Source organism: Syzygium oleosum, unplaced genomic scaffold (assembly GCF_021117445.2).
Source record: "Syzygium oleosum isolate NSW1041296 unplaced genomic scaffold, Sole_v2.1 Sole_v2.36, whole genome shotgun sequence".
NCBI lineage: Eukaryota > Viridiplantae > Streptophyta > Magnoliopsida > Myrtales > Myrtaceae > Syzygium > Syzygium oleosum.
In genome coordinates, this window is record NW_026607520.1 from 2,339,677 (window position 1) to 2,363,709 (window position 24,033).

General features: G+C 42.7%; 1 protein-coding gene and 2 pseudogenes across 1 annotated transcript; 2 read left to right on the plus strand and 1 right to left on the minus strand.

Annotated features, from left to right (window-relative positions):
* The first annotated feature begins 11,267 nt into the window (after positions 1 to 11,267).
* Positions 11,268 to 14,678, plus strand: LOC115680442 (wall-associated receptor kinase-like 22; annotated as a pseudogene).
* Positions 14,679 to 19,950: 5,272 nt separating this feature from the next.
* LOC130134460 (wall-associated receptor kinase-like 1) lies at positions 19,951 to 21,114 on the plus strand (annotated as a pseudogene).
* Positions 21,115 to 21,492: 378 nt separating this feature from the next.
* Positions 21,493 to 21,909, minus strand: LOC130135641 (uncharacterized). Its single transcript, XM_056305254.1, has one exon. The coding sequence runs from the start codon at positions 21,907 to 21,909 to the stop codon at positions 21,493 to 21,495; it is 417 nt and encodes a 138-aa protein (XP_056161229.1).
* Positions 21,910 to 24,033: the final 2,124 nt, after the last annotated feature.

The following is a 24,033-nucleotide window of genomic DNA, read 5'->3' on the forward strand; positions in this document are numbered from 1 at the left end:
CAAAAAGGGGTGCATCAAGAGGAGTAAGAGGTCGAGCTGGTGCTCAAGCTAGAGCTGTACAGAACCTCGGAGTTGATGCTAAAGCTGCAGTAGAGCCCAGAGTGGATGGAATTTTAAGAGTACTCGAGAAAATTGGGACTTTGATGGGTAGGCAGACTCAAGAGCGAGATACCACTATTGCCTAAGCGGTAAAGGCCACCGCAGCCGTTGCCATCAATGGCAACAATGGAAATTAGGGGCAAGTAAATGTGAATTGGCAAATGCATCAACTAGTGGAGCAGTTTTTGAAGTTAAAGCCCCATAAGTTTGATGGTAGAGGTGATCCGGAGGCTGCATCGCTTTGGGTAGAGGAGTTAGAAAAAGCTTTCGAGGTATTGGGGTGTACAGACGAGGAGAAAGTAACGTTAGCAGTGTATCAATTGCAAGGAAACGCAAGTGATTAGTGGAAAGCCATCAGAAGAAGGGTGTTTCCGACTGGTACTGCCCAGACTTAGGCGATGTTTGTGGAAACCTTTAATGGTAAATATTTTTCTAAGAGTGCCCGGGAAGAGAAGTTGGCAGAGTTCATGACGCTTCGTCAGGGGCAGAGAACAGTGGATCAGTATGAGGCTGAGTTCACTCGGTTAGCTAAGTTTGCCCCAAGGATGGTGGAGGACCCATTGGATAGAGCTCGGAGGTTTCGAGATGGTTTGAAGCCGGACCTTCGCAGCAAGATGATTTCTCTGAAATTAAGGGATTATAATGAGATCGATGAGCAGGCTCAAGCAATTGAGCGTGACTGAATGGATAGAGCCGCCGCTTCTGGGTCGAGGTACGTTTTCGCTAGGGACAATCAGCTTTTTATTCCTTCCGTTAGGAGGAATACCGGAAAGTCGAATCGTTATCAGGGTGCGGTGTGTCAGTTGTGTGGTGGAAGACATCGGACTGGACCTTGTCCGAGTAAGAGCATTATATGCTATAAATGTGGCGGAGTGGACCACCAAGTGAGGAACTGTCCCAATAACAGACAACTAGGCCATATGTGCTGTCGCCACCGCCCCGAGTTGGAAATCAAGTTAGGCCGCATTTACCCACGAACCAAAATAGGCTACCGGCTCAAGAACGAGTATATACGATAGCTAAATGGGATGCTGAGAATGCGCCAGGCGTGGTCACAGGTACGGTCTCTCTCTGTGATCATGCTACATATGCTTTATTCGATCCGGGGGCGTCACATTCGTTCGTGTCTGAACAGTTTGTTAGATTGACTGGTATGGAGCCGCGATTGCTTGATGTTTTGTTGTGTGTTACCACCCCATTGAACGATAAGATTTTAGTCTCGTTGCGGTGCCCGGATTGCAAGATTGTGATTGGTGATAGGGAAGAGAGAATTGATTTAGCGATTCTAGCCATGTATGATTTTGATGTGATAGTAGGCATTGGTTAGCTGGTACAGAGGGCGGTAATGGATTGTAGCAGCAGGGTGATCCAATTTTATCCCTGTTGGACATCCTAGATTTGAATTTGTGGGAAATCGAGGAGGAACCTCGATCCCATGGATTTCGTCGCTAGAAATGACTAAGTTGTTCGACGAAGGGTGCGAAGGATTTTTAGCGGCTGTGATGGATTCGACGGCTGAGGAGCCGAAGCTAGAGGACATAGCCGTGGTGCGCGATTATCCCGATGTTTTTCCTTAGGAATTGCCGGGATTACCACCAGAAAGAGAAGTAGAATTTGTAATCGAGTTGGCCCTTGGGACTGAGCCAATCTCGAAGGCACCTTATAGAATGTCGTTGTCGGAGTTAAAGGAGTTAAAGGTGCAAATGCAAGAGTTAGTCGACAGAGGATTCATTCGTCCAAGTGCGTCTCCATGGGGAGCGCCGGTCTTGTTTGTGAGGAAGAAGGATGGTTCACTGAGATTATGTATCGATTATCGGCAGTTGCATCAAGTGACGGTGAAGAATAAATGCCCCCTGTCGAGGATTGATGATTTGTTTGATCAGTTGCAAGGGGCTTCGGTATTTTCTAAGATTGATTTAAGGACGGGATACCATCAATTGAGGATTAGGAAGAAGGATATACCGAAAACGGCATTCAGGACGAGATATGGGCATTATGAGTTTACAGTAATGCCGTTTGGATTGACAAATGCCCCTGCTGCATTTATGGACTTAATGAACCGAGTGTTCAAGGAGTTTTTAGATCAATTTGTGATAGTCTTCATAGACGATATATTGGTGTACTCGAAGAGCCTGGAGAAGCATGAGTTTCATCTGAGTAAAGTTTTGCAGACTTTAAGAGAGAACGCACTGTATGCTAAGTTTAGGAAGTGCGAGTTCTAGCTCAATCGAGTAGCATTTCTTAGACACGTGATCTCTAGGGAAGGAATCTCAGTAGATCCAACTAAGATTGGGGCTATAATGAAGTGGCCGAGACCAACGAAGTTAATCGAGGTTCGGAGTTTTCTAGGTTTGGCAGGATACTATAGACGTTTTGTGGAAGGGTTTTCAGCAATGGCAATACCGTTGACATATTTGTTGAAAAAGAAAACAAGGTTTGAATGGACCGACAAATGTGAAAGGAGTTTTCAAGAATTAAAGCATAGATTGATGACGGCACCGGTGTTGATTATTCCATCAAGACCCGGAGGATATGAAATTTATAGTGATGCGTCATTGAAAGGACTGGGATGTGTACTCATGCAAAATGGACGAGTAGTGGCCTATGCATCAAGACAGTTAAGACCACATGAGTTGAACTACCCGACGCATGATTTGGAATTAGCCGCAATAGTATTCGCCCTAAAGATTTGGCGACACTATTTATGCGGGGAGAAATTTCAGATTTATACTGACCATCAGAGCCTCAAGTATTTATTTTCTCAAAAGGAGTTAAATATGAGGCAGCGTCGTTAGATGGAATTGTTGAAGGATTATGATTGTGTTATTTTATATCGCCTCGGAAAGACTAACCGGGTAGCCGATGCATTGAGTCGAAAGTCAAGCATTCGTGCATTTGATGGTCAAGGAATGGACCTTGTTAGAAAAAGTACGAGATTCGAAATTTAGATTTAAAGTAAGTCGAGTCTCAAGTTTGCTAGCCATGTTAAGATTAAACCAGAGATTCAAATTAAGATTAAGGCTTTGCAGTCTATGGAGCAAGAGATTCAAAAGATTATGGAGATGGATGCTACTAAGAGGAAACCGGACTTCCAAGTATCTGAGATGGGATCTTGAAGTTCCGAGGACGATTATACGTGCCTGACGATGCAGAACTTAAGGAGGAGATTTTATCGGAAGCACATCGTAGTAGTTATAGTATCCATCCGGGGAGTACGAAAATGTATCAGAATCTGAGGCAGTATTATTGGTGGAATGATATAAAGGTAGATATAGCGAAGCACGTGGCTAAGTGCCTGACATGCCAACAAGTGAAAGCGCTACACTGTAAGCCTGGAGGATTGTTGCGACCTTTGGAGATCTCAGAGCGGAAATGGGAGCATATAACTATGAATTTTGTGATGGGATTGCCAAGGAGCCAAAGAGGCCACGATTCCATTTGGGTAATTGTCGATAGATTGACCAAGTCAGCACATTTCTTGGCAGTGCGCAAGGATTTTCAATTGGACCGATATGCTGATTTGTATGTGCAACAGATCGTTCGTTTGCACGGGGTACCAGTGACGATTACGTCGGACCGTGATCCCAGGTTTATCACCAATTTTTGGAAAAGTCTGCAAATGGCATTAGGGTCAAAGCTGCAGTTTAGTACAGCCTATCATCCGCAAACGGATGGCTAGTCTGAGAGGACGATTCAGACTTTAGAGGATATGCTTCAGGAATGCGTATTAGATTTTCAGGGCAAGTGAGAAGAGCAATTGCCCTTGGTAAAATTCGCGTGTAACAATAGTTTTCAGCAGAATATCGGGATGGCGCCGTTTGAAGCGCTGTATGGTAGAGCATGTAGAACGCCCGTGTGTTGGGACGAAGTTGGAGAAAGAAGAATAACCGGGCCAGAATTAGTTCAACAGTCGGTTGAGGTGGTTAAGATCATACGCGAAAGGCTGCAAAACAGCTCAAAGCCGTCAAAAGAGTTATGCAGACAGAAGGCGAAGACCTTTGGAATTTCAAGTAGGGGATCACGTATTTCTTAAGGTATCGCCCATGATACGATTATCCCGATTTGGTAAGAAAGGGAAGTTGAGTCTGAGGTACGTGGGACCCTTTGAGGTGTTAGAGAGGATTGGAGATTTAGCTTATCGCCTTGCGTTACCACCAAATCTGTCACAAGTACATAATGTGTTCCACGTATCGATGTTAAGAAAGTATGAACCAAACCCAACTCATGTGTTAAATTATGAAGAAATAGAAGTTGACAACAGGGTGTCGTACGTCGAAAGGCTAATCAGGATTGAAGATCGGAAAGAACGAGTTTTGAGGAACAAGACAATCTCGATGGTCAAGGTCGTGTGGAAACATCACGGGATAGAAGGTGTGACTTGGGAAAGTGAGGAACTGATACAACGTCAATACCCCCATTTATTTGTGTAATGGGTTGGATTGTAAATTTCGATGATGAAATTTTTGTAAGAAGGGAAGAGTTGTGACATTCTGAAATTTGTCCATTTGGGATTTATGAAATGAATGGTTTTATGAATATACTTGTAGTTAGATCTCGCCCGGAACTGATTATTCCTAGGATATTAACCGTTAGGGAAATGCTAATTAGGGATTTAAATTCGTGCGACTAAAGAAATTCAATTGTGAACCGACTTTCGATCATAGAATTGTCGAGGTGACATTTTGAGCCAATGTAGGCCGATCTTAGGATAGTTATGGGCCGATTCGTCACCGTTATACGAGTGGATCACGGGTGATTCCGTTTGACCACGAGGTGAGTTGGCAAACGATCCAGAACCTATACCGAACGATCGTGCCCGTCGGAACTAGCGATCGATCCTCGCGATTATATGACAACCGAGGTCATCACGATCCGAATGAACTTGCATGTGACTTGATTTAGTATTAGTCACAGGTCAAATATGCGAATTTCCCCAAAAACCGCCCGTTAGTCTGAGACACGCTTAAGTTACGTTATATAAAATTCAGTTATTAATTAGAGACCAATTTGGGCATTGGAAATTAGGAAGTCACGACAGGACATTTGGACGATGTTGTTATTGGAATGTTCAGCCTTGGAATTGTTCGAATCCTTTAGAAAAATAGAATTTTGACGAAGGATGGAAAATGACCGTTTACCCCTAGGAGTTTGTTAAGACGAAGTGTAAATGGGAAAGGGCATTTTGGTCATTTTGCCCTAACTTTAGAAATGACAAATTTTGAACAATTTTGCCCTTGGAATTTTGTGAAATTCCCAAATTACCCTTGGATATTTTTGGAAAAGATTCGATGTCGGCCATCGATCTCAGCATAAGAACAAATCTTGGCCGTTGATTGAAAAGTAGAGAGAGAAGCAAGATGGTCATTTTGGCCATAAAGGGAATTCAATTATTGGGTGCATTATTTAAACCCATTTTCTCTCTCTCATCTCTCATTCTCTCTCCCTCTCTCGGCCATTCTCCTCCCCCTCACCGTACGCTCGCCGCCTCTCCTTCTTGGCCGTGCCACCGCCGTCCGGCCACCGTCCGCCGTGCCACCGCCGTCCCGCCACCAATCCGTGGCCTCACCGCCCTCACGCCACTGCCGTTTCGCCTCCCTCCCTCTCGGCTCACTCTCTCTCTCTCTCTCTCTCTCTCTCTCTCTCTCTCTCTCTCTCTCTCTCTCGTGGCCATGGACTAGCCGGCCAAGCCTAGCCGCCGCCGCCGATCACCGTCGTCGTCGCCGCGTTCCAGTCGCCTAATCAACCTCAGATAGGTTGATCTTGCTTGGAAATTCTAAGTAAGTTACAATCTAACCCTTGCCTAGTTTATCGGGTATTATCAGACCTGTTTAGACACGAGTTAGTGTGGTTTTAGGGGCTAATTTGGATAAGAGGCCTTAGGGGAAAAATTGGGATTGTTTTGGTGGAAATTTATAGGCCAATTGAGGGCTGGAATGTGTTGGTTTATGTGCTGTAATTTTCTGTTGGATGCGTAAATTGGGTGATTTGATTCGGCGAGTATTTGCATGAAATTGTCGTGTGGTGCCGTGAATTGCGGAGAAAATGACATGAATTGTGATGGTTGTATGTGTATATGTGGGCTGAATTGAATTGGTGAGATTGGGTGCATTGTGTGCATTTAAATTAATGCCCGAGTGTGTGCACATGTGAGATTTGAGGCATGCGATGTGCGTGTGATCACTAAAAGGCCCTGAGGCGTGTTTACGCGGGGTACAGACAAAATACGGTGTGTTGGTATGTTCGTGTGATCACTAAATCTCTGAGGCGTGTTTACGCGGGGAATTAAATCGGCCTAAGGCGTGTTTACACAGGTCATGATACGACTGTGGGATTGGGCCGAGGCGTGTTATGCTCGGGTCGCGGTCAGTAGGCCTGATGCGTGTTTACGCGGGCTGAGGAAAGAAAGTGAGAATGGGATCGGACCCGAGGCGTGTTTACGCGGGTCGCGATCAGTATGCCTGAAGCGTGTTTACGCGGGCTGAGGAAAGTGATTAAGTATGAGATGGTACAATGTGGTAAGTCAAAAGAAAATGATGTGGTGGTGCATGAATGAGTGTGAATTGCGGAGTTCGGAAATGTGGTGTGTTTGACATGTGCTTTCGAGCATGAGATTGGGTTGGAAAGTGCATGCGGTTTGTAAATGTGAATTTAAGACTAACGTGCAGGTTGCGTGTACCGAGAGCCCAGGTAAGTGTGATTGTGTGGGTGTTGTTTGTGTGTTGTTTGATTTGGTGTCTGGACTTGTCTGGAATACGTGGTAGCCTAGGTGGGGCTTAGGTTGTGAACTTATTGAGAAGTATCTCATGGTTGTTTCAACCAACAATGTCAAAGCCCTTGCCTGAGCCATGAACCTTCCGCTGCTACCGCCGCAGCATTTTGGGATTCCTATGCACACCAACCATGATGTTGGAGAGTACCCTGTAGACGATAATTTTACCTAAGTTAAGCATACTTCAGTAGTATGGGTAGATATAGAGCTACCTCTTTGGCAGGCTCATACTTACACTGCCTGGACGTTTCGGGATGGGATGGACGAGTTTGGCCCCATTTGTGGATTTGATGTCCCATTTGATGGAGTAGGCGATTGGGATCCGTCGGCTATACCCCCTCCCGACGGTAAGATGACTAGTTTGGAGACTAGTCTAGCTCAGTCAGGGCACCAGCATGTCCCTGCAGCGCCTGAGACGATAGTAGCGGTGCCGGATCCAAAGCCGAAGGAGTCGCAGGCCGGGTATGACCCGATGGACGTGGACCCGAGTGTGGAGCCGGAGGAGGAGTATGAGGAGGATCCCATAGAGGATAAGCCAGTAAAGGATGAGCCAGAGGACGAGCCAGAAGAGGAGTTTGATGACGATAAAAGGATTAAGATTCAGATAGAGTCGGGAGATGAGGATAACCCGATCGAGATTGAGGCCGACTCGGAGTCTTCAGATGAGCACGTGCCTGATGAGGTTTCATATGAGGATTCTAAGGAGAGCGAGTCAGAGTGGACGCCATCCAGGGGGCATAAGGGTTAGTTTTTGGAGTGGAGGAAGAGTTTGGAAGTGTTTCATTTTTGGTGTAGTGCTTACCCAGGCTACTGATCTTTTTATGATGTCGGTGATTTGTAGTTTAGTAGTTCGGTGTGCATATTTTGCTTGGTGGATTGTAAATGGCGGTTGTGGTATAAGTTTGAATTGTAAATGAATATTGTATATATATATATATCGAGGTATAGTATTTTGTTTGATGGTTTGGCAATTTATTTCTCCCTGGTACTCCACAATTTTATTTTCCGAGTTTATATTATTGTTTCCGCCGCGATTAAATCTGGCGTGATCGTTTGGGTCGGTGACTTTTCCTGGGACGTCGCACTAATCCGACCGAGCAAGAGGGATGTCGCGAGCTCGATGGGGATTCGGGGTGTGACATTGGCCAAGGCCCACCTCGCCAATTCGTCCTTGTCGTCGCTAGCGAGGGCTCGTCCTCACCAACTAGTGAGGTTGGCCTTGCTTGACCTCGTCGTTACGCTGTTGCTAGGCGAGGACGAGCCTCGCCGACCGCTAGCAAGGTTGGCCTCACCAGCGGTTAGTGGGGTCAAACTCGCCGGGCCTAGCCTCTGGCCGGTCGCCGGTCCGACAATAGGCTAGAGGTTGAAGATGAAGGGAGAAAAAAAGAAGAAAGGGAAAGAAAAGAAAAAAAAAGGAAAAATTAATAAAATAATAAAAATAATATTTAAAAAAATTGTTACATCAACATTAACCGAATAGACTGAATTGGCACAATTACAAATGGTGTAGGATTGAATTGGCACAAAAAAAAAGGTTTATGACTAAATTGGCACTTTTGCAATAGGTTTAGGACTATTTCGGTAATTTTCCCTAGTTCAACAACTAGCACAATTGATAACAAGTCGTCATCTATATGGGTTTTCAAGCTTGCAAATGATGCAGTATCTTGGGCATCAAAGAAGCAAACACGTATAGCTCATTCAATGATAAAATATGAATTGATAGTACTATTGGTGGCTGATAAAGAGGTTGAATGGTTGCGTAATTTGCTATTAGATATAGAGTTGTGACAACAACAAATGACAATAATATCTTTACAATGCAATAGTGAGGCAACAAATGTTTAAGGTTTACAATAAAATATATAATTGAAAATCTATACATATTAGTTTACAGCCTAGGTATGCTCGACAATCATTTACTGAAGAAATTATTTTAGTAATTTATGTTCTAACAAATAATAACTTGGCTAATCCATTCACTAAGGGACTATTGAGAGGTTTAGTTAGCAGCATTGCCAAAGGAATAGGTGCTAGACCAATTGCTAATAGTCAAGCATAGTGTAAACCAAACTTTACAATTTCTAATGAAATCGTCAAAGTCAAATGGTAACAAGTTATTGTACCTTAAACAGTGATTGAGTATGTGGCACAAGGTTAGTACTCATAGAAAATTAGGAGGATGAGTGTATGAAAGCACTCTTAATGAAGTTCAGGGTCTAGCAATGTAAAGCTAAGGTAATAAATTTGGAACTTCATCTGTACGAACATAAAAAGTATGCCGCTTCTAACTTCATTCCTTGATCAAAAGACCAGTCATGTTCGCAGTGCACAAATTTTGGTGACTGAACATTCTTTGGATATTGGTCCAAATATATCTTTGGGTAGAAATATTAAACTAGGTCTAATTTTTTTTTTCGAAAAACAGGCTCTCTAGTCTCTTTCTCCCCTTGTTGGTACCATGGATAGTTTGCTATATTAATTTTCAGCGAAGAAATAAAACAGTGCCAAGAATTCAGAATACTTTCATAGCATGATCATGTTTAGTCCAGGATTGATTAGACCATTTGGAGCCAGACATCCCAGTGCATGGGGACGCAATCTCTTCCATTATGGAAGCGAAAAACGTGCCCCATGATTCACGTACTATCTTTCACTTTTTTTCTGGGAGCCAACAATATTCCCAAGTGTTGTTATCGATGGCTTGCGCAAATAAAGCATTGGGACCCGTTACACGTCGTACCGCACTCGAGAGCAACGAAATTGATTTTTGCTTCAATAATGAGAGAGTTTACGACACTCGAAGATCGCACTACGACTAAAGAAATCAGAAGGAAACCACTTTTGCTTTAATGAAAGTGAGCTTTGCTTTCACTTACCTAGGTTGAAAAGATGCCAACACCCATTTCAGTCGTCAAGAGCAAAAAATCGTGGCTGTCCTGTCATAGCATACATTTGTTGTGGAAAGTGGTTTTCTTTTTCCAAAAGGAGAGACAAAAAAGTTGGAACATGAGAGCGGGGTCATCAAAAGTATGTTCATTTGGGATAGCGATTTGTTTTTTGTGTTCATCTTGATAGAGCAAAAATTGTTAAACTAATAATATTCTCACCCAAATTTTCTTAATGGATATAACTTTGCTTCCAAGTGTTAAATATTATCGAGTAGAATTGGCTCAATTTTAATGTTTTTAATGAGAACTACGACAAAAGATCCTGAAAAGTCATCCATCTTGATAATGCTCTTATTGTTTCCCATGAAAAAAATGATGACTAAATTATCTACCAAAATCTGACCAAAATAAAACTCTACCAAACAAATGGAAAAGTCACACTTGGCTGCTTAAATTAGTGTTCTCTACTTATCAAGCTTTGACATTTCTGTCCTCAAAGAAAGGTGGACAAAGAAGTCCAAAATCTTGTATATAGAATACAATCAAGTACTAAATTTCTCAATTGATTCAATTAAGTTCCAAACCTTCTTCAAAAGTGCAATTAAATCTTTTCAACGAACAATATCTAAAATTATCTTGTATCACTCAAAAAGTAAATAAATTGCACTTTTCAACATAATTATAGGATTATGACAAAAAAACATAATTTTAGGATTTAATAGCAATTCTCAATAAAGTTAGAGGACTTAATTTAATCAATTGAAAAGTTTAGGATTCGATTACACTTTTTCCTAGGCAAAAGGACACTATAAGTGCCATAACTTGTGTACGGCGCTCACTTTAGTGCCATAACTTTTTTTCGAATCACTTTGGTGCCAAGTCGGAGGAAAAACGATCACTTAAGTGTCATAACTTTTTTTTGTATCACTTTAGTGCTAAAATTTTTGAAAAACGATCACTTAAGTGCTTAAATTTTTTAAAAATGAACATTTAAGTGCTAAAATTTTTGAAAAACGATCACTTAAGTGCCAATCTCCGGCGAGACTCCGGCGAGCCACGTCAGCTTCAGAAATTAATAAAAAAATGCCACGTCAGATTTCCGGCGAAAAATTGTGTACGGCACCGGAGTTGGCACTTAAGTTATCGTTTTTCAAAAAATTTAGCACTTAAGTGATCGTTTTTCAAAAATTTTAGCATTAAAGTGATCCAAAAAAAAGTTATGGCACTAAAGTGAGCGTCGTACACAAGTTATGGCACTTGTAGTATTCTTTTGCCCTTTTTCCTAAAAGTTTAGGAGTTGATTTACCCAATTGAAAGGTTTAGGATTTGATTGCATTCCTATAAGATTTTGGATATTTAGGACTTGTAATGCAATTTTTTCCCTAAAGGAAACATCTCGAAGATACTAGGAAGTAACAGCTGGAATAAAATTATGCGTACACAGTACATGAAAATTTTGTCCCTTCTTCCTCTTAAAAAACAATATAAAGGGACTCCGCCTATATCTGCTTTCTCCATAAATTTAGGTCCGTGCACTTACGAAACTTGAAAATCATGTCAATCTCAGTGTTTCGAATTCTTTTGCTTCTGGTTTCCCTCATGTTACAAGCATCAGGAGCTGCACCTAGACTTGCAAAGCCTAACTGTACTGAAACGTGCGGGGACGTCACCGTTCCCTTCCCCTTTGGAATAGGAGGTGTTTCTTGGACGATTGTTACCAGATCGTCTGCGAACAAAACAACGCGGTTCCCATTCTAAAGAAGATTGGATTGCGAGTTCTCAACATTTCACTCCCCGATGCAGACGTGGATGGCATGATTAATGTTAGTCTTCCTGTAATTTCCTCAAATCCAAGCTGCGGTGGCGGTGGATTTGGTGTTCCGGTGAGCTTTGAAGGAGGTCCATTTGTCTTCTCCCAGACAAGGAACGTCTTTACATTGGTCGGTTGCAACACCCTGGCGACAGTTAATAGTACAGAATCAGCTGTTGTCGGTTGCTGGTCGAAATCTGCTGGAACCAACTTCAACATTAGCAAGTACAGTGCTTGTTCTGGGAGGGACGGATGCTGCCAGACTAAGCTCCCTTTGAACCTTCAGGGCTTTAGCGTGGATTTCAAAGAAGAAGGTGGACATCAGGGGTGCAAGTACGCTTTGTTGAGGTCTGATTTTACAGGTGTATATGATTTGAGATTGAGCGATACGGTTCCAGTGGTGCTGGTATGGGGGATTGCGAACAATACCAACTATGCACTTGACCTTATCCGGCAAGATGACGATGCAAAATACAACTTTAGCTATACTAGTCCTTTCGCCTGTGAGATAGACAGCGTCGACAGCAGTAAAATGCTATTGCAGTGCTACTGCAGACGGGGGTATGGTGGCAACCCCTATCTTAGTGGAGGATGCCGAGGTAATATACTTCATGCTATCCCATTCCGTATTTAAGGGCACCATACAGCGAAGTGGCTCGTTCATATCCAGATTTTTCTCTGAAAAGATTTCATTCACGCTGTTTAATGATCACATACATGATTTTCTGCCTTTTTCTTTTTTGCCCAAGATTGCACAAAGTGAATGCACTTTCAAACAAAATTGAACGGATTGTATTGATAAAAATTTACTGGAAATAGAGGGCAACATGACAGTCCTTTTGGTTACAAGCATTATACTTTAGCCATGGAATTAATAATTTATGAGGAAAGGTGACCCAGTAGTCTCGCTAATTTTACTCAACGAGATGGGTTTTGCTGCTAATATATCTATTTTATCATTTGTTATCAGATATTAATGAATGTGAAGATCCAAATATGTGCTCCGGGACTTGCGTGAACAAACGGGGCTCATATGATTGCGTCAATGGTAGAAATACAGCTAAATTCATTCTTATTGGTAAGTAGATCTTTTAACCTAGAATTTTAGACCGGTTCGTGCTCTTGATTATTGTTAGAAAAAAGAACAGCATAAACGGAAATAAATTTTTCCTTACCCTTCATTCTGGCAGGATTGTCCATTTGCTTGGTGATGATTATAGATAAGTTTCGATCAATAGTATCTATCAAAACAACCTCGAAACTTTCTTCGTACCCTAATACTATTTGATAGGTAAGACCACACTTAGAACTTTTCTAATGTCGCCGCTTCAGATCTATCAAAAGATAACCAAGGGTCCTACTTATTTTTGTCATATTTGAATTGGAATTATTACAATAATAGTCAAGATGAATACTGGTAGGCATTCTTTCACTTTCATCAATGGTTTTCTAAATTCCTTGTAATGGAGATCAGTTGTACAGTCCAAATGTATGTATGAAAATATCACCTGATGGAACTTAAACAGGAGACAAATTAATTATTCAAGGTCGTTAAGATAAATCCACATGAAAGGAGCGCAGGTTAATCCCTCTTATATGATTTCCTTTTAATCAAATTCACTACTATTCTTGATGATAAGACCATATAGATACTTGACAATAAGGGTACCTTTTTTGGACTTTTTCCCATCAAATTTTTGTAATGCAGGGGTTGGAGCTGGCCTTGGGGCACTATTTTTGTGTCTTGTCTTATGGGGGTTGTACAAATACATCAAGAAGAGAAAAGAAATAAAGCTCAAAGAGAAGTACTTCAAACGCAATGGTGGTCTTTTGTTGGAAAGTGAGCTATCTTCAGCCGAAGGCAATGTCGAGAAAAACAAATTGTTCAACTCCAAGGATCTAGAGAAGGCCACTGACAATTTCAACGAGGATAGGATACTCGGGCAAGGTGCACAAGGTACTGTTTACAAGGGAATGTTGACAGATGGAAAAATAGTTGTGATTAAGAAATCGAAAGCGATATACGAGGGCAAAGTTGAACAGTTCATAAATGAAGTCCTCATTTTCTCACAAATCAACCATAGGAATGTGGTTAAGTTATTAGGGTGTTGCTTGGAAATGGAAGTCCCGCTTTTAGTATATGAGTTTATACCAAACGGGACTTTATACCAATATCTGCATGACCCAAATGAAGAGTTTCGTGTATCATGGGACACACGCCTACGAATTGCAACTGAAATTGCAGGAGCCTTATTCTACTTGCATTCAGCAGCCTCTATTCCCATTTATCATCGAGACATCAAGTCCACCAATATCCTCTTGGATGAGAAATATTGGGCAAAAGTGGCAGATTTCGGTACTTCCAAGTCTATTTCCCTCAATCAAACTCATGTGACCACGTTGGTGCAGGGGACTTTCGGCTACCTAGATCCCGAGTATTTCCAATCCAGTCAATTTATAGACAAAAGTGATGTGTACAGCTTTGGAGTTGTCCTTGTTGAACTATTAACAGGACAAAAGCCAATCTTGGAGGGGAATCGCTTGTTCGACATTGTCGATGCTCAAGTTTTGAAAGAAGGTAAGAAGGAAGAGATTGCATTAGTTGCTAACCTTGCGAAAAGATGCTTGAACTTGAATGGGAGGAACAGGCCTACAATGAAAGAAGTGGCATTGGAGTTGGAGGGGATAAGGAAGCTCCAAAACCCTTCGAGTATTCAGCAAAATCAAGAGGACCGTGAGGCGATTGAATCTTATACTACTGCTTTTAAATCTAGCAAGTCAAACATCGACCCTGATGTCATTTCATGTTCGGATGTGCAGCCATTCTTACCTAGTGAGACGTGGTGATGATCCGTTTTGCCTCTTACTCTTGTGAGTCATATTGCTCTGTTTGTAATGGAAATTGGTTTTCCCCTTTAGAGCAAAAGAAAAAGAAAAGAGAAAAGGGAGGAAAACTTGTTAGTTTACCGATAGGAGGATTTTGGTTAGTAATTTATTGGTAATGAACTTATTCTGTGTGTTCGGGATCAAAAAACTGTGAAGTCATACCAATCCCAAGTATATTTAGGTCCTGTAATTAGCTAGACATTATGTTACCCGTGTATGTGCCAATTTGGAAATACTATGCAAGTTGCAATCATCTAGCTCCAGCATGATGCTATGACTTTAGTCCATCTTGAGATCCTTGAAGATCACACTGAATTGCTGATGGTATAGAGGGATTGTTGCCGGCTGCCGATGCTCCGGTTGGTTAGATCAAGGTATCATTTAAATCCTCACCACATGATGTATCAAACTCACCACCCGAACTACATATATCAATCATGACCAAAAAAACAAACTACTTATATCAATAGCAAAACAATAACAACGGAAATCAATCGTGCATGGACCAACTCGTATATAATCGATATTTGGGATGATTACTAAATAAGTCATAAACCTATTGCACGGATGCTAATTCAGTCCTAAACCTTTCAATTTAGTCAATTTAGTTTAAAACCTTTTTACAATCTATCAATTTAGTCACTTCGGCCAATTTTGACTGGTTATCGCCGATGTGGACGCCAACTATCCCATGAGGCACGGCAAAAATTATCAACGGCAGTACTGGCCAACCGTCCGTGACATGGCCAGTGTTTACGTCGGCAATTTCCAGCTAAAATTGGCCAGAAATACTAAATTAGCAAATTGGCAAAAGGTTTATGATTAAATTGGCCAAATTGAAAGGTTTATGACTGAATTGGCATCTTTACAATAGGTTTAGGACTTTTTTTTGGTAATTTTTCTAACGATATTTACTACTCCTTTTAATATCGGAGATGTTTGATGCTCTTTTTTCATAATTCCATTGATTTTGCCATGATAGTAAACAGTCCCGCCAATGTTTGATTAATTGCCCTTAGGCAACGCAAGTCATGTTGTTTATCACAACAGAATTCTTGAAGATCATAATTTAGTTTTATGTCTGAGCACAAAATCGGGGACTTAAACTACGGATTTTCAACAACATAAGTTTCCGTAGATGCGCTCCTTGGGTTATACAAGTGAGGGCCAGTATGCCGGTGACCAGCCACAGGTGAGGACCTGCGAGGGTTCGACCCTCGTGGCCTAGGCAAGGGTCACCCTCGCCAGCTCTCACAAGGGTTGTACCCTCACAGCCTGAGCAAGGGCCATAACGCTCTTGCCTGTGGCCGGTTGCTGGCCATAGGCTAAAAGGGAAGGTAATAAAAAAAAATGAAAAAATTATTAAAAAATTATTTAAAATTTCTACATCAGTGCTGGCCATGCCACATAGTATAGCCGGCATCCACGTTAGCGATTTCTGGCATAAATTGGCAAGATGGACTAAATTGCTATCAATATGAAAATGTTTAAAACTAAATTAATCAAATTGAAAAGTTTAGAACTGAATTTATACCAATGCAATAGGTTTATGACTTTTTTAGTACTTTTCCCATCGAAAATTGTATTGTTTCACTCGATAAAAATCCCAGAAATGGCATTGATTTGCTGCGTGTTCTACTAGGCGCAAATGGCACACTACTCCATTCTTTGTACTTGTCCATTGTTGTGATATTTTTTGTGTGGATTTTTCCACAGGAGGCCATCCGCGAGCTGCATCTTCATTTCCAATTCCTAAACTCTTATCATATCAAATGGTGAAAGATTTTGTGTTAACTTGGAAGTTTACGGAACAGAGATCATAAGAATGAAAGGGTTGAGTAGCTAAGTATCCGCGACAAAATATCATATTTAAATTACAGCTACTCAACACCACTTGAGACCCTAAAAACAAGCTTGTCAACATAACTAGCCTGACGTGTCAAGAGTCCATAATTCTGTTCACACAAGCTAAGCAGTGCCCATGAGCACAAGTTTGTTAAAGGCTCGATCATGGCATAGCGATAACTGTTGATCTCGTGGACGATAGGTGGGCTCGAGACCACTAACCTACCTAGCCAAGTTTAGTGGTGGCCCACCAACTTGAAGCTTGTGGGTCAAGGAAAGTCATCTTCGGCGCAATAGCTAGCAAAGGACCACTGTGGGAGGCTTTAAGTCAATGAACTGTTCTCATACAAGTTCTCAGGGGATAACGTTATTGAAGACCCTAGGGCCACTATCAGCAAGTCATCCGTTGGATCCCACCATGCCGGTCTACGTTAGTTTACGTGCAAATTGGTTCCATGTAGATGGGACTTGACGTCCTCGAGCTTCGACATTTCTATGATCGAGGGAGTTTTATCGTGTGGACTTGGATTTAGCAACATCTTCGGATTTGCAGCCATTCACACATCGTGAAACAACGGTGAAGGGAGCTCTTTCTGGCATTATCACCCACAAGGACAGGCCCGTGAGTACTTCCAAACAAGTTAATTTACAGACGAGAAGAGACGTGTACAGTTTTGCAGGGATCCTTGTTGAACTCTTAACGGGACAGAACCCAATCCCTTTGCTGAGGGAGGACGAAGGAAGAAACCTTGTAGACTAGTCAACAAATCGGGGGATCTTGCTGTTTTGACTATTCAACAAGATGGAATGTTCTTTCCAGTTCATGTATCAAGAAAATGTTAAAGCTTATTGTGAGGAATACATTATTAGAGTTGCATGCACTTGCACTCCTGGGAACAAGCGTCCTGCTTGTGTCAACCTTTGGCCAGTTCGATGCGTCGGTTAGTTTTCAATGTCGAAAAGAGCTGCGATCTAATTTCAGTTTCAAAAACATGATCGAGTCAACTTTATTAAAGTCATTAAGCTTCAACATATCTCAAATTATGAACAGGTGCATGATCGAAAGATACATCTAAGAGTACAGCATGTGAAAAATTCTTCCCTTCTTCCACTTAAATAACAGTATTACGGGACTCGGCCCCTATCCCCTTTCTACATAAATCAAGGTCCGTGTACATATGAAACGCGAAAATCATATCGAACTCGGTGTTTCAAATTCTCTTCCTATGTATGAAGTTAGACCAACGAAAAAAAAAATCCCAGATACCAACGCTGACTAGATTTTCACATGCGATACCCCATTGATAATGTCCTTATTCTGGGGAAGACTACTCATGATCACAATGCACTACTTTTTGTGACTGAACATTTTTTGGATTTTGGTCTTAAAATTCTTTGGACCTAATTGTTTTTTTTTTTTGAAAAAAATCAGCTATATAGTCTCTCTCCCCTCGTCGGTACAATAAATAGTTTCTTATATATATTTTTACTGAAAATAAGAAATAAAACAGTGCCAAGAGTTCAGCATACTTCTTACAGCATGATCCAGAGCAATAGCAAATTAGCAAGACTAGTTTAAAGCAATAATCATATTTAGTCATCTTCAATACAAGTGCATGGGGCGCAATCTCTTTCAATGGGGAAGCAAAAGACTTCCCACATGATTCACGTACATCTTTTTACCTGTTTTGGGGGCCCAAAAGAAAAAATTCCCGAGTGCTTTTATTGATTGCTTGAGCATGAAAAGCATTGGACTAAGAACAATAAAAATTACTCCTGCTTCAATAATAGGAGAAGACCGTGACACACGCACATCGCATGAACAAGTTATAAAGGAAACCACTTTTGCTTTAGGAAAAGTGACTTTTGCTTTCTCCTTTGTAGATTGAAAAGATGCCAAAGCCCATTTCTTTCGTCAAGAGAAAATGTCTTGGCCGTCTTAGTATAAATGTGTTGGAAGATTTTGCCATTTTAAAAGAGATTCTTGTTGTGGAAAATGGTTTTCTTTTTCGAAAAGGAGAAAAGAAAAAACAAGTGGGAATACAAGAGCAGGGTCACCAAAAGTTGGTCCACTCATGATAATCGTCTCAATTTTGCGTTTGTGCTGGCAGATTAGAAACTATTAGACGGATATAACTCCGTTTTCAAGGGTTAAAAGCTATCGAATTCAATCTTTCTTTGTCACTCGGTCCTAACGTGCTTAACGGGATCCATGACAAAAGGTCATCCATCTTGATAACTCTCCAAATCTTTCTCATGAGAAAGACGAGGACAAAGTTATGGCCCTAACAATGGGAGAAGTCACACTCAGCTGCTGCTTTAATTGGTGTCGTCTACCTTTCAAGCGTTGATATTACTATCCTCAAGGAAGCACCCTCAGAGATACTAGGACGTGACAGAGCTGTAATAAGACAATGCCTTCAATACAAGAATATCTATCCCTTCTTCCACGTAAATAACACTACTTAGGGTCTCGGTCAATATCCTCCTTTCTCCATAGTTTCACGTCCATGCAGATACGAGACATGAAAATCATGTCGAGCTCGGTGTTTCAAATTCTTTTGCTTCCGGTTTCCCCCACGGAACAAGCATCCGGAGCTGCACCGGGACTTGCAAGGTGTAACCGTGTGGAACTATGCGGGAACGTCGCCATTCTCTTCCTGTCCAGAATAGGCATTTTCAAAAACTGAAATCCTTCCCATCAAACTTGTTGATTTTCACATTTCCTTCTTCCGTCGCCATCAATCTACTTCAAGTCAGCCTAACCTATCTTTTATACCAATTATTGTGAAACCAAGCAATCGAAAAGTTTAATAGATAGAACAAGAAAATTAATTGGACACCATATTTAAGTGGTTTGGTCGGTGTCACCGACTCCATTGGAGAGTAACATAGGGTTCCAAGATAGACCATGGGGATAAAATAGAGATTACAATCACAATCGAGTTACAATGTTCTAAATGTTTCCCATCTCCAGTTATGCCAATAACTTAGAGTATATAGCCCATTCAATTTTTCACAAAACAATCTTTATCAATCTTGCGAAAAAAAAAAGACAAATTCTTAGGAGAAGACTTTGTCACGATTCCAAAATGCTTGCAGTTTCTTTGAGATAGAATTCATGAGAGCGCCACACAATTGATTGTTACGGCCAAAAGCTCCCTGTGTGCTCGCTAATGGGCATAAATCAACATAATCCACCAATTAAGTTCTAAGACTTACCAAATTAGTGCAATGAATTCTCTCTCTATTAACTCTTCCAATTTAGCTACTAAAACATTCTGATGTGGCATTTTATTATTACGGCCAAACGCTCCGCCCGTGTGGCGTTCACCAAGCACTACACATCAAAAAAAGAACTTGAAAATTTAGTGAGAAAGAAAATGCTAACGTGACCTTTTTTTTAAATTATATTTACTGATGCGTTGCTATTGTATGTAAAGTTACTTGTCCGGTATGAAACCAGTATATTGCTTCGGTTTCACTGTCCTGTCATGGGCAGCTAGAGAATAATACAGTGGGACACACACCGAGGACACGCACAGATATTTCCGAAATTCCCCCATTTCTCGGCACCTTACTAGCCCTGTCCTAATGTGACTCCAGAACAAAGAACGACTCTTCAAAGTCCTTTAATCTGAAAATAATCTGAAAATGAGACTGATAGCCTTTCTCAAAGGAGACATTTCAACGGGGAACAAAAGAACATATCTCCGAGTCTCATCATTTTATTATCTTGTGATTATCTGATGAGTTTCTTTATCAAATTCAGCCGTGAGATTGAAAAATGACATTCGCCATTGCCATCAAAGCAAACCCGATCGAGACATCATTCTCGCTTGGCCGCCAAAATAGATGACAACTTCAGTGGAGAATTTTCTACTCCAGGAAGGATCTGAAGCTTTGACAATTCTGCTCAAAGAAGTATCCTCGGACATGCTAGGGTCCTCGACTACAGGCAAAAGTGGCGTATAAGTAACTGTGCCCTCCGTTCATTCCTCGAACAGGTCCACGATTTCCGGACAAAAGAAGCAGGAGCAAGAATGTTTCTGATTCTTCTGCTTCTAGTATCACTTTTGCTTGAGAAGCAAGCATCGCTAGCAGTTCCCCTGGTGAAGGGTAATTGCCCCCAAACATGTGATGGCGTTGCCATTCCCTTCCCCTTCGGGATTGGAACCGAGTGTTTCCTCAGTGAGTGGTACGAGATTGCCAGCCAGGACAGCAGTGACGGCACCACCCCCATACTGAACAAGACCAACTTGAGGGTGCTCAACATTTCGCTACCCGATTTCCAAGGTGGAACGAATGGCATGATCAGCGTCAGTCTTCCTATAATCTTCTCATCGAATGTGAGCTGTGGGGGCAATAGAAGCTTTGCGCCTGTGAGCTTGAAAGGAAGCCAGTTCATCTTCTCTGAGTCGAGCAGCAACATATGTGCTCTATTGGATGACACAACGTCTGCTATCATAGGGTGCCAGTCCAAATGCAAAAAACAACACATCTTTAGTAAAATGAATTGTTCAGGCCGCGATGGATGCCGCCACACCACAATTACCTCGGATCTTCAGGCTTTCAACGTCACTTTCCGGGTGGACAAGAAACCAGCAGAGAATAAATGCGAGCATGCCTTCTTGGGAGATAGGTTGCAGTTCGCACCTTCAACTACGGACTTCGATAAGTTGATGGCGAGTCGGCATTTCCCAGCGGTACTAGAATGGGGGATAGCTAATTCCTCCCAAGCTGCGCTAGAAATTTACAGATTTGGCTTCATCTCCGACGATTCCTATAACTGTAGCACAGTCAGCTTCAATTTACGATATGTCACGCCCCAAACCCCAACGAGCTGGCGACATCCCTCTCTTCGGTCGAATTAGTGCGACGTCCCAGGAAACGTCGCCAACCCAAATGATCCCATCGAAGTTAATCGCGGCGGAAGCAAACATATAATCCCGGACAATAAAATCATGGGGTAGCAGGGAGGAATAAATTGTCAAACCACCAAACATAACACTATATCTCGATATGTACAATATCCATTTACAAAACAAACTTATACCACAACCGCCTTTTACAATCCACATAGCCAAAAAGCACATCGAACTACTAAATTGCAATCCACCGAGATCAGCAACCTACTAGGTATCCGATCTCCCAAAAATGATACATGTCAAAATGTATACTCTACCCCCAATCTAGCCCCTACGCCCTTTGGATGGCGTCCACTCTGATTCACTCTCCTCATCATCCTCATCTGAAACCTCATCAGGCACGTGCTCATCTGACGACCCCGAATCAGCCTCAATCTCGATTGGGTTATCCTCATCTCCCAACTCTACCTGAACTTCAATCCTTTCCTCGCCAATAGACTCCTCTTCGGGATCCTCCTCTGGCTCCTCTACTGGCTCATCCTCCGGCGCCTCCTCAGGCTCACCCTCGAGCTCGTCCTCTCCGGGTTCTTCCTCAGGTATTACCTCTAGATCCACATCCATTGGATCATATCTTGCCTGTGATTCTTCTGGCTCTGGATCTGGTTCCGCTACTGTCGGCTCTGGTGTCGCAGGGACGTGCTGGTGCCCTGACTGAGCAAGACTAGTTTCCAAATTAGTCATCTCACCGTCGGGAGGGGGTATGGCCGACGGATCCCAATCTCCAACTCCATCAAAGGACACATCAAATCCTCGGATGGGGCCAAATTCGTCCATCCCATCCCAAAACATCCAGGCAGTATACGTATGAGCCTGCCATAGAGGAAGTCCTATATCTATCCATACTACTGAAGTGTGCTTAACCCAGGTCATATTCTCGTATACAGGGTATTCTACAACGTCATGGTCGGTATGCATAGGAATCCCAAAACACTGCGGCGGGAGCGGCGGAAGGTTCATGGCTCAGGCGGGGGCTCTGAAAATTGTTGGTTGAAACAACCATGAGATCACATCTCAGCAAGCACACACCCTAAACCCACCCTAGACTAACACATATCTCCAGATAATCAAACACACTAACACGCATCGATTACATATCAAGCACACCATTTGCACTTACCTGGCATTAATACACGTCATCTGCAGGTTAGTCTCAATCATAAGATTTCCAATCACATGTGTATTTCAAATACGTTTCATACTCAAAACACCCACATAGAACACATAACACCTCATTTCCACATTTCGCTCGATTGTGCCCATCTCATCACACTATCCCGCTCGACTCACCAGTGACCCGCGTAATGGTATCGCCTCAAGTTCACTGCGATCATCTCATATCCACAACACTTCTAGCCCGCGTAATGGTACCGCCTCAGGCTATGTATCTTGCCCGCGTGATGGTACCGCCTCAGGCTCAACATCCGTCACCTAGTGCACAACCCGCGTAATGGTACCGCCTCAGGTTGGCCATATTTACAACACTTCTCGGCCCGCGTAATGGTACCGCCTCAGGCCATGTATCTTGCCCGCGTAATGGTACCGCCTCAGGATCAATACCTATCACCTACTGTACAACCCGCGTAATGGTACCGCCTCAGGTTGATAGTCTTCCGATAATACCGGGCATCGTCCCGCGTAATAGTACCACCTCAGGACGGCACAATTCCCCGCGTAATAGTACCGCCTCAGGGATTCTTGTAACCTCATGCTCGACGTTTCACATTCTTTCTCGTTCATTCACCCGCACACTTTACACACCAACAAGCCCAATTACTAGCCGATTACACTCGGCCCATGAACGCATCAATCTCACGCATTTCACATGCTTAACTTAACCCAAACATTTCCAAATGACGATCCATTCAATTCAGCCCATGCGTGCACACAACAACTTGCATTTCAATCAAATAATTCACACACCAACGAGCATTCAAGGCCACCAATGGGCCCACAATCACAGCCACATACACAGCCACAAATTCAACATTTCCAAGTTCATTTCCAGCCCTAATTACCACCACAATTCAGCCACAACACGGCCCGCCAACCCGACACCATTTAGTCCTCAAATCAAGTCATATGCTCATCATTACGAGTCCCAATTTGCAGCATTCAATTCAGCATCAAATCAGCCCCAACACATCACTATTTCACCCACAATTCAGCCTACTCGAATTCTCAATTCAGTCTATTAATATAACCCCTAAACAGCCCCAAATAACCCCTAAACCGACACTAATTAACCCGATTTAACCTCTAATCGCGTCTATCGATACCCGACATCCTAAATAGGGTTTAGAGGGCGACTTACACGAACTCTAGGCTAGCTCGGCTAGAATGGAATGGGGTGGCAAGCCGGTGGCCTCACAATGGCGTGCGACGGCGGCAAACGGCTCGACGGCGAGTGGCGGTGGCTGGCGGCTGCTGAACGGAACAGGACAGGACGAGGGTGATGGTGACTCGGTGAGGCAGAACAGGGGAGAGAGAATCGGTGGGGTGGGTGGCTGGGCTAGGTGAACGGCTGTTCCGGCATACAGCAGCTCCGGCGTGCGGCCAATCCAGCTGGACGGGCGGGCGGCGGCGATGGCCGGCCTAGGCGGCTGGGCTGGTGACCGGTGGGAGGCTGAGGGAGTTCGGTCGGGAGGGAGAGAGGGAGAGTGAACCGAGAGAGGTGAGAGAGTGAGGAGAGAGAGAGAGAGAGAGAGATTTGGACTAAATAGTCCAAAGCCAATAATTGAGGTGCCAAAAGACCATCATGCCTCTATCTCACAATCCAAATCAACGGCCTAGATTCGATCTTATCTT

What these genes read in the sequence shown, in the direction of transcription:
- LOC130135641 (XM_056305254.1), bottom strand. Translation starts at nt 21,909, where the DNA reads ATGACTAATTTGGAAACTAGTCTTGCTCAGTCAGGGCACCAGCACGTC.